The sequence below is a fragment of the Palaemon carinicauda genome, chromosome 16 (assembly GCF_036898095.1).
Source record: "Palaemon carinicauda isolate YSFRI2023 chromosome 16, ASM3689809v2, whole genome shotgun sequence".
NCBI classification, from domain to species: Eukaryota; Metazoa; Arthropoda; class Malacostraca; order Decapoda; family Palaemonidae; genus Palaemon; species Palaemon carinicauda.
The window spans coordinates 109,512,914-109,531,019 of NC_090740.1; the positions used below are offsets into that span (position 1 = coordinate 109,512,914).

The window sequence follows — 18,106 nt, forward strand, 5'->3', positions numbered from 1 at the left end:
AAGATGGACCCTTACAAGACTCAGGACACACTAAAGTAGGAAGAGAATACCAGCGCTGGACATTGGTGGAGCAAAACAGTCCGAACCTTCCATTAAGGAGATTTCCTATTTCTAGAAAATAAAGTTGGAAAGGTACATAAAGGTATTACCAGGCTGTATGATAGGACAGTTTAGCAGAATGAATGAAAAAATAATACCAATAGAAAATGGGCAGCAGGATATCTTTGAGTAGGCCGACGGCAAGAGAAAAGGCACGGACGAGTCATGGACCAAAGAAATGAGACTAAGAGAAACTCTTTGAAACTTGGAGGAATATAACAGCATCCAAAAGGGGCACTAAATTTTTTGAGTGGAAATTCATCAATTTGAGCTATTTTATTTTGTTAAGACAACTTTCACCTTTTATAATACCTTAAGAATCAAAGCAATGTCTGCTATTATCTCATGAAGTAGACCTATGGGTTTCAGCCTTTCCACAAACAAAGGAAGGTCGTAGTCCAGTGGACATTTATTGTAACTTGTGAATTCAAGAAACAACAAAGTGTGAGTAGTCAGCGATACCACTGAGCCCCATTACCATGAAATGTTGATAGAAATGATATATTCAATTATGCTTTCATCAGAAAAGAGTAAGGACTTGGATTGGAAGAGAGAAAAAGATTTAGGTACAAACTGCATTTTACAGAATAGAATTTCATCAAGGTATGGGATTTCTATTTTGATAGTCTCACAAGATCAGCAGATGAGGTGAATTTAGAAGGCCTATAGATAGTTGAATTATCTGCAAAAATCTAAGTGGGAGAAAAAGTGGATTAAAAAATATTAATCCTAGGAAGAGGAATAAAGTTATGGAGGAATTAATTGTAACATATGGCAAGTCTATAGACATGGGAGAAGAGAGGAGACGTAACAGGAGAGAAAACCAGTTTATCTGCAAACTTCTTGTGGTATGGGGTAGGACTTTAGTTCATACGCAGTCATATTATAATTTAATGATTTTGGAAATTGTGGATCCTATGATTAAAGACTGTTAAGGAACGACGATTTTTAAAGGACCATAAATATTGTAATTGTTTAGAAAAGATTAAGCTAAACACTGAGAGTGAATACATGTAACCTTTTAACAAAATGGGCAAGTTCAAAGTCTAAGAAAATAAAAAGAAAGAAATTTAGGCATGAATTTCTTAAGAAGTCCATTGGCAAATGGGCAGAAACTATTTTCAGAAAGAGAAGCATGGCTTGATAACAATGGTCAAGGCAATAAGAATATACTGTCAAAGTAACAATTTTTCCTCGAAAAAATTTAAAGAAAATAGCATTTAAGTCAATTTGCTGGAAACTCAAACAACATAGCTGACTTCATGAGGAGAAAATTATTGGAGAGGCGAAAGATGCACGAGATTTATTCAGATTTAACGGAGGGAAGTTTTATTTTGAAGTAGTTCAAGGGTATGAGCTTAAGAAATAAATGAAGGTATTATTGTGTATTCGTGGTTGATGGGAATAAAATTTAGGTTTTGAATATTCTATCCATTTCATTATCAAATAAGGACCACATTATCCTATTACATCTGTGCAGTGTATATTGAAGAACCCGGAGAAGGAAACCCCAGCATGTAGGTGAAGAGTTAGGAATGACTCATATGAAGAAATAAGGTAGATGAAGAAAGAGTAAAACTTCCATAATGGGGAAAACAATAACACCAGGAATTAAGCAGATGTTTGAGGATGAGTTTCGGTGATTCAAGATCCGCAAGTCTAGTTATGATACTTGCATTGGCGTTATTCTTAAAACCGAAGCATCTCTGTAGAGTGTAGCGATAGTCTTTAAGAGCAGCGGAATACATCACTGGGCAACTGGGCTCGAGAGGGGAGAAGATTGAAAATGGTAATGCTAATCAGTGTTACACGGAGGGTAGAATCCACACCAGACAGTAAGCAGTAGAGAGGCAAAAGGAAGGGTTTAATCTTAACAATTACCTTATTGCCTTAATTTTTCTGATTGAAATCATCCTCACAGCCTTTGTCATCATTATGAAATAATCATTATTGGATTTACATTAAAGTAAAAGAGGGTGTGTTCATTATGTCATGTATAAGGAAAGTCGAGAATGTGAAGAAACTTTGCCAGGCTAAACCCTCCAGTGGCGGTGGAGACTAAGGTGAAAATGTCATCCCAGGAGGGGAAGCCAAATTCCTGCTGGGTTGGCCCTGCTTAAAATGGTACTAAAAGTCTGTGGTGGTTGCATTCTAATGGGAAGTTGACTTGGCCAACCAATTTCTTGATTTGTTGAAAATTTGATTAACCAATATAGAAGAAGTAATAAGTATGCTAGGACAAATTGATTCTGATTATTTATTTTTTATTTGGTCACTTACTTATGTGATCTCTCCCTTTTGTATTTTGTACAGTTTTTTTTTATACAAGTGCAGTATTAAATGTATAACCATTTTTCTTTACAGGTGGTAGTCAACCTAATGTACTTTATGAAGTGGATGTTCCAACAATGTCCAACTCAAGGTGTCAACAGTTTTTAGGAAGCGCAGTCACAAGTAACATGATCTGTGCTGGACTGGATGCCGGCGGAAAAGATTCTTGTCAGGTTTGTTGAGTCACAATTACATTATAAAATTCAGCTTGATTTGTTATCTACACATTTTACATACATTGTTTAAAGACATACCCAAGAACTTATGTGACTTGAATGCTCCCAGTTAAAAATGGTTTTCATTCTTCAAACAAAATTATCAGGATTGACAAAATTTATGCAAAAATTGCAAACAGCCGCAGACTACTTTAGGAGCACAGAGAGAGCTTTGGCAAAATCGGAGATACAGATATATGGGAAAGTATAGATAGACGGAAGATTGAGAAGAAAGTTGAGTGTTTTATCAGAATCAGACAACAGCCTCCGTACTACTTATGACAATGGTCTTTCTTATAAACCAGAAAATGTCCCAACCTCAAACGTAACTATTTTCAGTAGAGTCGTGATAGAATTTTCCATTTTCAGGGTGATTCCGGTGGTCCACTTGTGACTGCAGGTAACACACCTCAAACATTCATGGTGGTGATTGGAGTGGTCTCTTGGGGCTATGGCTGCGCCCTGGCAAACAATCCTGGAGTTTACGCCAGAGTAGGCAGTAAGTGAATGGTTTTCATTAGGAAAACTTTGATACTTGACTGATAAAAGGTTTAAAGAATGGAAATATTTTCAAACCAATTGCAGTTTTCAATGTCCAGCATAAAGGTTGACACGAAAACAGGATGGTGTTCTTGTTTCCAATACTAAACTAACAAGAAACTAGAGTTATCATGTCAAAAGATTGACGACACCAAAGTGAGTTTCAAAACTAGAGATTTTGCCTAAGAGGGGAAACAAGATGCCAAAGATTATGGTAATAGAAAAAATAAAAAGATGAACAATCAACGTAATCAATATGAAGCTTTGATCTATTTGGAGTTGTCTTTGCGAATCTTATGATGAATTGATTTTGCAAATGTGATATCTTTTCAGACTATCTCTCTTGGATATCTACAAACATCGCAGGTTCTCAAACTTGCCCAAGGCCATAGAGGACACCGAATGGACCACATCAGACATTAATGAGATTACGTCAAGACAATCAGGCATTAATTTATTTTTTCTGATCATAGAGTTACCCTTTTTTTCTTTATAATGGTGTTAATTCGTCCCTCTTTATGAACAATTGTGGTAAATTAAATATATTGGCATTTAAAAGCTCTGTTATTTATCCTTCTTACAAAAACAATACTGATTTCTAATCTGGTGACCCTGGGGTTCTCAACCCCAATGGTGTCACTGAGACTGAGGGACTTTGTTAAACTTTCAGCAAAAGATTTCTTTATTTTGAGGAAGTTTTCTTTATCAAGAGATTAAGACTAATGACCCGAGTTCATCTTAAAGGGAAAACTAACATTCTATCCCTTGTTAAACTCACGAAGACTCAAGCTTCTTCAAAATAACACTAGATAAGAAATATTTGCAACAAGTTTGAACTTTCCTCAAATCTATGTTTACAATCTAATTTATTTTTATAGCACAAATTCATCATAGCTAGTGATCGCTACTTTTTTTGTAAACAATTCTTTATATTTTTTGTTCACGAAATGAATGAAAAACTAAACACCTTGATAAAACACTTTCAAGATCCCTTTCTCTTATGCACTGATGAGTGAATTCATCTTTTCCTTATACATAGCTAAAATATTACATTTATCTTTTTCTTTTTTTTATCTTTCAAGGGAGTCTTTTCTTATTTTCATTCAGTTTGCACATGCTTGCATTTGCTTATAAAACTTAAGTTAGAGGCCATATTCTCACAAACCTCGAAAACTACTTGTTAATAATATCTTTCATTTTAAGACCAAGAAGCTTTGTAAGGACCTAACTGTATCGTCCATATCAAAAACTGAAAGAAGAACACGTGATGATGAAAATGAAATCTGCAAGATGTTACAAGAAGGTTAATTAATTTTCCATTTGAATTTCTTCCATTTTCCCTGTGGTTTGTTACCGTTCATGGGACATGTTGGTCTTTGGGTCTTGCGGCCACGCTTGTGGAACTATGCAATCTGCCAGGTGCTTCCGACTCATTATTGTTTTTAGCCATTGCAGTGTAATTCATATTCGTTTTTATAGCATAACTTCTGCTTGTGCATACAAAAGTAGGGTAGAGGTCATCCCATTTCACTAGGGGATACTCAGTTTACCAATCATCTTATCACTTCATTTATTGCATTCGGTACCGTACTTACACCATTTGAGGAATAAACTCAATTCCCGTAATATCTCTGTTTAATTGTTCCAATGACAGCATTATCAGCATAACCTAGGTCTGCTAAATGCCTATCACCAATTCAGTCCAATCTTCCTACACCATCTCCGAGTGGTCTATGCATTACAAAATCCACGAGGAGGATAAACAACATAGGTAACATCACAGTCCCTTGGAGTACTCCGCTGTTCACTTGAAATTCATTTGGTAGGACTCCATTAGCATTAACTTTGCACTTTCTATGCTCATGAATAGACTTAATCAAATTTACATATTTAAAATCTATCAAGAAGTTTTGACTTAATCCTGTCCATGGACAAATAAATGAATAAGTTAATTAACTAGAATCATGATCATCTCCAAAATTTAATGGGGTCATCCACGACCTAAGATCTACATGTGGTGAAAATTCCGTCAAAATACATCAAGTAGTTTTTACTTAATCCTGTCCATGGACAAATAAATTAATAAATTAATTAACTAAAATCCTGATCAGGATCCGGATCACCTCCAAAATTTAATGGAGTCGTCCATGACCTAAGATCTATCTGTGGTGGATATTTCATTAAAATCCTTCTTGTAGTTTTGACGTAATCCTTTTCACACAAACATGAAAAATGCAAATCCGGATCTAGAATCTGAATTCTGATCAGCTCCAAAGTTTAACGGGGTCGTCCATGTCCTAAGGTCTATCTTCAGTGAAAATTTCATCAAAATCTGCCAAGTCAATAAACCGACTCGATCGCAATACCTCCTTGGCGGAGGTAATAATCTTAATATTCATATAACTAACACAACTATCATCATTATATAAATTTGTCCATCCACAAATATAGGCTATAAGGAAGAAAATCTGTTGATGTTACCCCAAACTGCAACTGTTTTGGCGAATGAACCCGTTGCATGTCTAGATATAACATCCTAGTGCAACGCATCGTATTTCTTACCCTCGCTCGTTCTTGACAACGTAAGGTATATGTTAACTCGCATGTATTACGACCCAGTCGAGTTATCTATTCCTTAAAAAAAAAAAATAGGATTTTTCTTTAGAGACACGCACTCCTATCCGATAATACTACGTTCTGTAGGATAGGATTGTGTCTATGTTTAAACTTTATTCACAACATATAATGCGTTGTAGGTGCTTTGTGACTGGAAGTCTAAATAATTTTGTCGTATTTAACAGAATGGTAGTCATTGTGAGAGAGAGAGAGAGAGAGAGAGAGAGAGAGAGAGAGAGAGAGAGAGAGAGAGAGAGAGAGAGAGAGAGAGAGAGAATTTCCTGTCTTACGATGCATTTCCAGTGAACGTTGTTTATCTTTATCGTAACAGTAAACAAATAAGCCTTCGATAAATTTTAAATATTGTTCACCAAAATTACAAAAAATATTTATAATTCATTACTCAAATCATTTGTAATGGTGACAACCAAAATATAAAAACTGCCACAAAAAAAAAAAAAACTGGCAAGGTAAAATAAAGACAAACTAAACAACACATCCTCGGACGATTGTTCTTTATTAGTAAAACTCGCAAAGCAAACCATCAACTATTTTCATTCCGTCACAAGTTTGTCTTTGTCACAATTGTTTAGGATAACGTATACAAAGGCCTGAGTTTTATCAGTAAAGTTTACATAGCTTCATTTACCATTAATTTGTAAGTCAACCTTCGTTCAACCTTTCTTTAAACCAGTTCTATCACTGTTTTATCCTTTTGAAGGAATCTTCAATAAGCCGAGTACACTTTTGGTATATCTTTCTAATAGTCATCTACTGAACCACAGTATCTCTGTAGGCATATAGCTACACCTTGAGGAACAACACTACCTCTAGAATGAAATTTTCAATCCCTACGATGAGTATCGTCAGTTCCATTTCTTGAACCACATTTCACTGACCGGTGAAGCAATAAAGATGAAAGAATAGACTTGACTACATCCATTCTTATTGATTTCCTGCACCACAACACACCTTACATGGCCAGAGAACGCCAGCAGACTGAACTGAAGCAGCGAGCTGCGAGCCTGAAGCCCTTGTACCACCCGTGTGTCACACGATCGCGCATAGTAACGACATTTCATTTTGTGTATATACTATGCTTGTATCTTCACTCTCCCCTCGCACTGACAAGGACCTGAAATAACATGTCTGTTTTTCTCACCGTTAACTATTAACCAGTGCGGTGTCGGTTGAACATGAAATTTCCTGTTATGTCTTTTATGACTCTTTTTGCATGGAGTTTATGTATATATGTAAACGGATGTTTTGTAATAAAGTTACTCATGTAATTACTGCAGTATAACAGTAAACAGTCGTTGTAATTTTCCTAATCACCAGTGTACTACAGCACATTAAAATTCTTATTCCTAGAGAGAGAGAGAGAGAGAGAGAGAGAGAGAGAGAGAGAGAGAGAGAGAGAGAGAGAAAGAGAGAGAGGGGTGGGGGTAATAATATTGGTAGTACAATATTTAAATGTACTGAGCTATATTATCATAACAGTAAACAATATTCAATGCTGCATTGTATCTTACATTCAAGGTACAAATGCATTTCTAAAGTGAATAATTACAATAGGAAAAATAAATTCTTAAGAGTTTATATTCCTAATATCCGTGGTATTCCCTAATATCCGCGGTGTTCCCTAATATCGGCGGTGTTACCTAGTATCCGCGGTGTTCCCTAATATCCGCGGTATTCCATAATATCCGCGGAATTCCCCAATATCCGCGGTGTTCCCTAATATCCGTGGAATTACCCAATTGCGGTGGCGCTCGAAAGGTAGGCCTAATGACAGCGGATTAGGAGGTCGAACGATTAGAAAATGATCCTATGAAGGACTTTGTCAAATACAAACTTCCAAAAATGTCTCTCATTTCATGAACTCAGATCATGACCACCATAACGATACTCAAATTACTGTAACGATACTCAAATTACTGTAACGATATTCAAATTACTGAGGAGAGGAAAAGAGGGAATTAGACGCCACGATATGAGATGCACTATTCAAACATTCTTTTGCTAAAGTCGTCATTATTTTAGGCAATCACCAGTCTGAGAGGAACTGTTGGCCAAAATATTAGCTGATTCCTCCGAATAGATTTTCAACTTTTAAAACATATGCTGTAAATATCTTTTTAAGACAACAGAGAGGCGCAATAATGTAGGAATTTTACAAATACATTTATTACAGCATATACAAGATTATTGTAATTCCATCTATTATCATCACCTTTTCCAGCCATAGGAATTTGGATATTACTGGGAATCCAACAGTGAATAAGAATTTGGATATCGCTGTGAATCAACCAGTAATTAGGAATTTGGATATTGCTGGGAATACACCAGTGAATAGAAATTTTGGATATTGCTGGGAATCCACCTGTAATCAGGAATTTGGATATTGCCCGGAATCCACTAGTGAATAGAAATTTGGATATTGCTGGGAATCAACCAGGGACTAGAAATTTGGATATTGCTGGGAATCAACCTGTAATCAGGAATTTGGATATTGCTGGGAATCAACCAGTGAATAGAAATTTTAGATATTGCTGGGAATTCACCAGTGAATAGAAATTTTGGATATCGCTGTGAATCAACCAGTAATTAGGAATTTGGATATTGCTGGGAATCAACAAGTGAATAGAAATTTTGCATATTGCTGGGAATCAACCAGTGAATAGAAATTTGGATATTGCTGGGAATCAACCAGTGAATAGAAATTTTAGATATTGCTGGGAATTCACCAGTGAATAGAAATTTGGATATTGCTGGGAATCAACCAGTGAATAGAAATTTTAGATATTGCTGGGAATTCACCAGTGAATAGAAATTTTGGATATCGCTGTGAATCAACCAGTAATTAGGAATTTGGATATTGCTGGGAATCCACAAGTGAATAGAAATTTTGCATATTGCTGGGAAAAAACCTGTAATCAGGAATTTGGATAATTCTGGGAATCCACCAGTGAATAGAAATTTGGATATTGCTGGGAATCAACCAGTGAATAGAAATTTGGATATTGCTGGGAATCAACCAGTGAATAGAAATTTTAGATATTGCCCGGAATCCACCAGTGAATAGAAATTTGGATATTGCTGGGAATCAACCAGTGAATAGAAATTTGGATATTGCTGGGAATCAACCAGAGAATAGAAATTTTAGATATTGCCCGGAATCCACCAGTGAATAGAAATTTGGATATTGCCGGGAATCAACCAGTGAATAGAAATTTGGATATTGCTGGGAATCAACCAGTGAATAGAAATTTTAGATATTGCTGGGAATTCACCAGTGAATAAAAATTTTGGATATCGCTGTGAATCAACCAGTAATTAGGAATTTGGATATTGCTGGGAATCCACAAGTGAATAGAAATTTTGCATATTGCTGGGAATCAACCTGTAATCAGGAATTTGGATATTGCTAGGAATCCACCAGTGAATATAAATTTGGATATCGCTGGGAATCAACCAGTGAATAGAAATTTGGATATTGCTGGGAATCAACCAGTGAATAGAAATTTGAATATTACTGGGAATCCACAAGTGAATAGAAATTTTGCATATTGCTGGGAATCAACCTGTAATCAGGAATTTGGATATTGCCCGGAATCCACCAGTGAATAGAAATTTTGATAATTCTGGGAATCAACCAGTGAATAGAAATTTGGATATTGCTGGGAATCCACCAGTGAATAGAAATTTTGGATATTGCTGGGAATCCACCAGTGAATAGAAATTTTGGATATTGCTTGGAATCCACCAGTGAATAGAATTTTTAGATATTACTGGGAATCCACCAGTAAATAGAAATTTTGGATATTGTTAAGAATCCACCAGTGAATAGAAATTTTGGATATTGCTGGGAATCCACCAGTGAATTGAAATTTTGCATATTGCTGGGAATCAACCTGTAATCAAGAATTTGGATACTGGTGGGAATCAACCAGCTATTAGGAATTTGGATATTGCATGGAATCCACCAGTGAATAGAAATTTTGATATTGCTAGGAATCCACCATTGAATAGAAATTTTGGATATTACTGGGAATCCACCAGTAAACAGGTATGTGGATATTGGTGGGAATCCACCAGTAAAAAAAAAAAAAAAATTAAACTTATTCTTTATTAAATCGCCCCAGAAACAGACAATAGTTTCACGTTTTATTAAGCAATAAATATGATCTTAATTACTCTGACATTCCAAGCAGTCCTATAATATTGAATGGCCATTCAACTCATCTTAAAGGAATGAATTTTGTGTTCCAACCTGGCTTAGTCAAGAATGAGGACAAATTCTTTGCGTTGAGACAATAAGGATTACTAGGAGGTAGGTTGTTTACTGACCCTTCAAATCACCTCCCACCGTGCCCAGGTGTTTAAGTGCCCTATGTCTATTCCTGTGGATCAACTATAGGGGAAATTTATCAAAAAGTGTATTCACCCAAGCAGTTGACTTCAGTCTAACGTTGAACTCCATCGTGGAAAGGTAAGAGATATTAAGAAGTTCCTAGTATAGACATTCTATCGTACTTTTTTTTTTTTCTGCATTTCAATAACGAAAAAATCACTTCCCAGTATGAAATCATAAAAAGACTGAAGAGAAAAATGCAAATTTTTCCCGTTTTGATACAAATTTTAAATATTAATTCATATCTTGTCAATTATCTGAATATAAATATCAGCTTTGAGGAAGTAAAAAATGTCACTGGTGACCCTAATGATAATAGTGAATGACTTGTATTGTTTTTTTTTTCTTTTTTTTTAATCATTCAAGTTATTTTAACTATAACATTTCTATTTACCAGTTTTACCTTAAACACTTACCTTGCACTCTGTTTCTAAATATGTGTTATATTTGTCGAAAAATATATAAAAATGAATAGCAATATATGTATATATATATATATATATATATATATATATATATATATATATATATATATATCGTAGTTAGATATTATGAACTGCAATAATTGTATTACCAGCTGTATATATATAATTATATATATATATATATATATATATATATATATATATATATATATATATATATATATAATATATATATATATATATATATATATATATATATATATATATATATTTATATTTTCTTTTCTTTTGCAGCCATCACATGGCTACTCCAAATAAAAAGAAGTGCCGACAGTAATCCGTTGAATATTTGTCTTACAGATTTATTCAAGCACCACACAGTGAAACGAAACCAATGTGCCTCATATGTATGGATGTACTTTCAAATGATAATATGAAACCTCGTAAACTAAGAATCCATCTAAAAAAGAAGCACACAGGAAAGAAAGATCACCCAGTAGAATACTTCAAAAAACTTCGTGATGATTTCCAAACTAGAAAAATAGTGTCTCAAGTGTTTAATAACTAAGTGAGTAAAATGTGTTATGGTTTACTGGCGTTATATGAAATTAGCAAAATAATAGCAAAAGCAAGAAAACCTCATAATGTTGGTGAAACAGTAATTCTACCTGCAGTGTCCGTTATAATTTCGTCAGTTATGAAACAAAATGCAAGTGAAATTATTAATATCCTCCCTTTTAGCACCTCTTCTGTGTCACGACGCATTGATGAAATGGCAGAGGATGTAGAAAAACAATTGATATCCCATTTGCAAGTGAAACAGTTTGCCCTTCAACTTGATGAATCGACTTTAAGAGATAATGAGGCCATTTTATTAGCATATGTTGGATTTAACAGTGATGAAGGACACAAAGAGGAGATGCTTTTTGCTACAAGTCTTGTGACAGACACAAAATGAAGTTGTTATCTATTTCCAGCAAAACAATATTCCACTCCAAAATATAATCGCTTGTGTTACTGATGGTGCACCTTCGATGACAGGCAGATACAAAGGTTTTATTACACATTTACAAAAAGCTGTCCCGGAAGTATTTTGTATTCACTGCGTGATACACCGTCAACACTTAGTTGCAAAGAAATTGAGTGCACGTCTGCATGATGCCCTTACTGTCTTAATACAAGTAGTTAACAATATAAAATCAAATTCTCTCAGAGACCGCCTTTTTCATGAATTATGTAAGCAAAATGGAGAAGAGTTTGAAAGGCTTGTATTACATATAGAGGTGAGATGGCTATCAAAGGGAAATTGTCTTTCATTGCACTTTGGGATTCTATTGTTTCCTTTCTCGCTAATACACAACTTGGAGAACAGCTGCTTGCAAATAAATGTGATGTGTTTTTCTTATCATATATATTGGAAAAATTGAATTCTCTTAATAAACAGCTCCAAGGAAAAGATTCCGATCTGATATCTAGTAGAAGTGCTATTGTTGCTTTTCTGAGGAAACTACAGTTGTATAAAAATTATATCAGGTGTCGTGCATTTGAACAGTTTCCTTGTTTAGCCTCTGTTAGCAGCGATTTGCAAGATGAAGATCTTGCATTATATGGTGAATATATGGAAAATATGCATAAAGATATGCAAATTCGGTTTAGTGACCTACTCATGATGGTTATACCGAATTGGGTTTCAATTCCTTTCGAAGTTAATGTCGCCGATATAGACATATCTTTGCAAGAGCCTTTAACTTTAAATCAATCAATCAATCAATCTTATCGTATTACAAAGTGATGAAATTATGCGTGCAAAATTCAAAGATGGAAAGTACAATGTATGGAAGACAAATGATGTTGTTACAAAGTACCCTTTGCTCTGGGATAGAGCACATGTCTATGTTATCGCTTTTCCAACATCTTATCTTGCTGAATCGGGATTTAGTCGTTTCTCAACTTTTATCAAAAGTTCGCAATAGACTTGACATTGTGAAAAGAGGTGATCTTCGACTATCATTAACATCGATGGAACCAGACATAAAGAAACTCGCAGAGTAGCATCAACCTCAGGGATCTCATTAAATAAATATGCCTATCTCTCTTTTTTATCACATATTTCATTTTAACTGTTTATAAAAAAATTTAACCAGTGTACATAAATGCTACAGTGAATTCAAATGGCAGATCTCTATTTTCCAATGGCTTGACCATGGAAGAAACATAATATTTTAATACAAGATACTGGTAAAGAATTAATATCACCATATTTTTTAGTATTATTACTAATTTTCATTATTATTATTATTATTATTATTGTTATTATTATTATTATTATTATTATTATTATTATTATTATTATTATTATTATTATTATTATTATTGTTGTTGTAGAATACTTTATTTGCATTAAATTAGTGTTTATTTGAAAATAAATCTTAATTATATACTATTTGTTTGTTTATTAAAACCTCATAATTTATATTAGTGAAAAATAAAATATTGTCTTATGACCAATAGTTATGAAGGGGTCCACCAGGAAAAAAAGAAGGGAAAGGGGGTCCATGGATAAAAAAAAAGGTTGAGAACCACTGGCCTACACATACACTGGATGATTTGGCTTATTTTTTCAACATTTCACCTGTCCTCATACACTTGACAACACTGAGATTACCAAGCAATTCTTCTTCTCTAAAAAGCTTAACCACTACACTGCAATTGTTCAGAGGCTACTTTCCACTTGCAAGGGTAGATTAGAGTCTTTAGCTATGGTGAACTGCCCTTCTAGGATATGGACACTCCAAAATCAAACCATAGTTCTCCAGTCTTGGGTAGTGCCATAGCCTCTGTACCACGGTCTTCCACTGTCTTAGGGTAGAGTTTTCTTGCTTGAGGGTACACTCGGGCATAATTGTCCATCTTATTTCTCTTCCTCTTGTTTTTTTTTCGTTTTTATACAGTAGTTTATATATGGAAGATCTATTTTACGGTTGTTACTATTCTTAAAACATTTTTTATTATTCATTACTTCTCGAGTAGTTTTTTCCTTACTTCCTTTCCTCACTGAGCTATTCTTCCCTGTTGGAGCCCTTGCACTTTTAGCATCCTTCTTTTCCAGCTTAGGTTGTAGTTTAGCAATAATAATAATGATAATAATAATAATAATAATAATAATAATAATAATAATAATAATAATAATCTAAGGAGACGTCTGAAAGCTGTACATTATTTTTATTTTCTTTTGTATTTTTATTTTTTATTTATTATTATTATTATGATTATTATTATTATTATTATTATTATTATTATTATTATTATTATTAAATATAAAAAATTATTAAACATTAAATATTAGATATTAATATTTTTATCATCATCATCCTCATTTATTATTATTATTATTATTATTATTATTATTATTAGTATTATTAGTATTATTATTATCATTATTATTATTATTATTATTATTATTATTATCATTATTATTATTATTATTATTATTATTATTTTTATTATCATTATTATTATTATTACTTGCTAAGCTACAAACCCTAGTAAGAAAAGCTTCAACAGGGAAAAAACATATCCCAGTGAGGGAAGGAAACACTTTAATAGAGAAGTAATAAGCAACAATAACAACATTAAAATTATTCTTGTGTAAACAGTTAAAACTTTAAACAAGAGAAAGAGAAACAAGAAACAATAGTGTGCCAGAGCAAGGCCGTCTCGAGACGGCCTTGGTCAGAGTGTACCCTCAAGCAAGAGAACTCTAAGCTAAGATAGTGGAAGACCATGGTACAGAGGCTATGGCACCACCCTAGAATAGAAAATAATGGTTTGATTTTGGAATGTCTTTCTCCAGGTAGATCTCCTTGCCGTAGCTAAAAAGTCTTTTCTACCCTTCCCAAAAGGAAAGTAGCCACTCAACAATTACAGTGCAGTAGTTAACCTCTTGTGCGGTAATCTCAGTATTGTGAGGTGTATGAGGACAGAGGAGGATACATAAATAGGCCAGATTATTCGGTGTATGTTTAGGCAAAGGGAAAATGAACCGTAACCAGATAGGAGAATCCAAGGAAGTACTGTCTGGCCAGTCAAAGGACCCCATAACTCTCTAGCGGTAGTATCTCAACGGCGGGGGGTGGGGGAGGGGGTGCCTTGACCAACCTACTACTGACATAACTATTATTGTCTTTAAAAGCCAAAGCACAATCTTATCTAAAATTCAAGAAGGGGAAGGAATTGTCTCTTTTACATTACGTATGTACGTACAGTATGTATGTATATCCTCAAACGCACAATATTAGTCATTAATTGATTAATTAATCCTTAACACACATACACATATATATCTACATATCTATAGGTATATATGTATATATATATATATATATATATATATATATATATATATATATATATATAGATATATATATATATATATATATATATATATATATATATATATATATATATAATATATACATATATGTATATATATATATATATATATATATATATATATATGTGTGTGTGTGTGTGTGTGTGTGTCTATATAGCCACGAATGGAAACATTAAGACTTTCGTTGTATTAGCGCACATACAAACTCGTATATATGTATGAAATGTATGCATATAAGCACACGCACACACACAAATATTATATATATATATATATATATATATATATATATATATATATATACATATACATATATGTATATATATATGTGTGTGTGTGCGTGTGCTTATATGCATACATTTCACAATCTTACATTTTAATTATATTATATTAAAAGGTTCTGAAGACTTTTCAGTCCCCTGTAACCAATTTTGAAGGCACCAACTCCAACACCAGAACTCCGGGAAATTTTTCCTCCTTTCAAGACTGAAGACGGTGTTACCTCAAGATATGATAATAATAATAATAATAATAATAATAATAATAATAATAATAATAATAATAATAATAATAATAATAATAATAATAATAAGCTAAGGAGACGTCTGAAAGCTGTATATTATTATTATTATTATTATTATTATTATTATTATTATCATTATTATTATTATTATTATTATTTCTCAAGATAACACCGTCTTCCTTCGGGAAAGGATGACAAAAATTCCCGGAGATCTGTTGTCGTTGGAGTCGGTGACGACAAAAATGTCTCCAGGAGACTGAAAAGTCTTCAGAATCCTTTCTAGACTCTTATTCATTTTTTTCAAACCAATGCTGATACAAACCTCTGGATAGGTATGTATAGTTATGGCTTTTAATTAAGCATTCGGTGTGTGGCTGAAGAAGATCGGAAAATTTGTTAGAGGACAATACAACTGGCCTCAAAAAGCAGCTTCAGTTATTCAAGAACAGAACGCTGCATGCGAGGACATGACGTTAAATCTTCAAGGACAGCTGCGAACTTTCCAGGAGTCTTCCGTCTTCAAATGATTTTCGTCAATTCTCCCAGAGGCGCTGCGTTTTGGAGACTGTCGTGCAGTCACCTCTCAGGATGGATTCCTCCTTGGGTGGCTGCAGCACTGCCCTTGGATTGGGGGCATTTGGAAAGCCCGTGAGGAACTACGTGCGTGTAAAGTTAGATTGCATCAAATGGAGGCAGAAGCTTTGAGATTCAACGACCAGTTGAAATCAAGATGGTTCGTTGGCAAACTTCTCCCCGAATTCGACATCGGAGCAAGGGAGAAAATCTTTTCTCATGGTAACAGGACAATTTACATTTGTTTGGCTGCTGGCGCCGCCATATTCGGTTTAATAATGTTTGCTACGAGAAGGACGGTGGAAAATCTTGAGGACGAAAAAAGCAAGTTACAAGGACAACTAAATGAATTGAGAATAGTAGTAGAAGAAATTAATACAGAAAAGGAGATGCAAGAAAAACTGAACGCTCAGAAAGAGACTGAGTATCAAAAGCTGAAAATTGACTGTGCTGAAAAAGACCTTCAGATGAAGGAAGAGGAAAAGAAACAGGCAATTCTTAAAATGGAAATGGAGGAAATGAAAAAATTAATAAAATACCTAATGAGAAAATAGAAAAACTTAAAAACGTCTGCGTCTAAAAGGATCTTCAGATGAAGATAAAAAAAAATTTACTGGAAATTCTAAAAGCTGATAACGAAGTTCAAAAACAAAAAACGGACCAACTAAATCAATTGAAAAGTAAAATAAATGAATTGAAGAGAGAGCGACAGGAGCAAGAAAGAGTGAAAGAACAATTGAGAAACGAAATAAACAAACTAAAAGCCGAGAAACAGGTGGAAGAAAAGATGAAAGCTGAAAAGACGTCTGATCATCAAGAAAGGGAAAATGAGTCAGCGAAAAACGACATTCAAGAGAACGAACAGCCGAGGAATGAAGACACTAAGAAAGAGAGTAAGAAAGAAACGGAAAATAAAGAGGAAGATAGGCAGAAAAATGTATTAAAGGCTGAAGCGAACGCAGCCTCCGGAAACACTCTTGACATGGATATCATATTGGATTGTTGCCAAGAGATTGAGAAATATCGTCAAGAATGCAGTAGAGCCTACGTGCTACGAGGGAAGCACCTTCTCAAACTTCGTCTTTTCGACGCTGCCAGGAATGACTTTGAAACTGCGAGAACGGTAGAAGGATTCGAGGAATGTTCGAAATTAATAGAAGATGCTAAGGTGCAAAGGAAGAAATGGGTAAACCAAAACCATTACGAGATTTTGGGTGTAAGTCAGACGGCCACTACGAAAGAAATTTTAAAAGGCTTCAGAGTCTTGGCCATGAAGTATCATCCGGACAGACACGGGGGTGAACCCAAATTCATACAGGATGGATTCGAGTGGAGATTTAAAAGAGTGAATTATGCTAAAACTGTTCTGACGGATGAAAGACTCAGAAAGTCATACGATGTGTGGATTCGACCAAAGTCAGGACAGAAGGACCAACGGCATCGACGGCCAAAGCGAGGGTTTAAGGATATGTACAACTGTTTTGGCAAACTTTTCATATGTCGATAAATAATTCTTCCTGAATTATAAAATTATAAAAAAAAATCCCTCCACCCAAAATGTAAAAAGATAAAAGCCAAAAAAATTATAAAAAGAAAGGAAAAATTAAAAAAAAAAAAAAAAAAAAAAAAAAAAAAAAAAAAAAAAAAGACATGGGAAAAATATTCTTGGAATAAGTTTCTTTAGAGTTTTGATGAAAGTATTAGTTTTAGTTTACATTTGTAAGGTAACAAGTTTTTATGTAAGAGCCATTAGAAAGATCAAGTAGATGGACTATGAGAGGAGAAAAAAAATGGCCATTTTAATTAGGAGAAAATATCCTTTGATGCAGATGGTACAAGCTCTACATCATTGGATACACAATGGCCTTAGTTGGAAGGATCAAGTGGACGGACGATGAAAAATGGAGAGAACAGGGGATTTTTTTTTAAGAGGAAATATCCAGGAAGTGCTTAAGGGATGCTTGGCTCAACTACCCA

General features: G+C 34.1%; 2 protein-coding genes across 2 annotated transcripts; both read left to right on the forward strand.

Moving 5' to 3' along the window:
• Positions 1-11,217: 11,217 nt before the first annotated feature.
• LOC137655482 (SCAN domain-containing protein 3-like) lies at positions 11,218-11,598 on the forward strand. The gene has a single exon (XM_068389380.1). It carries the CDS (start codon positions 11,218-11,220, stop codon positions 11,596-11,598), a length of 381 nt encoding a protein of 126 aa, XP_068245481.1.
• A 5,123-nt stretch (positions 11,599-16,721) lies between these two features.
• LOC137655483 (dnaJ homolog subfamily C member 7 homolog) lies at positions 16,722-17,636 on the forward strand. Its single transcript, XM_068389381.1, has one exon. It carries the CDS (start codon positions 16,722-16,724, stop codon positions 17,634-17,636), a length of 915 nt encoding a protein of 304 aa, XP_068245482.1.
• Positions 17,637-18,106: the final 470 nt, after the last annotated feature.

Excerpts from the sequence above, each read along its gene's own strand:
- LOC137655482 (XM_068389380.1), top strand. The coding sequence starts at position 11,218 with ATGTGTTATGGTTTACTGGCGTTATATGAAATTAGCAAAATAATAGCA.
- LOC137655483 (XM_068389381.1), top strand. The coding sequence starts at position 16,722 with ATGAAGATAAAAAAAAATTTACTGGAAATTCTAAAAGCTGATAACGAA.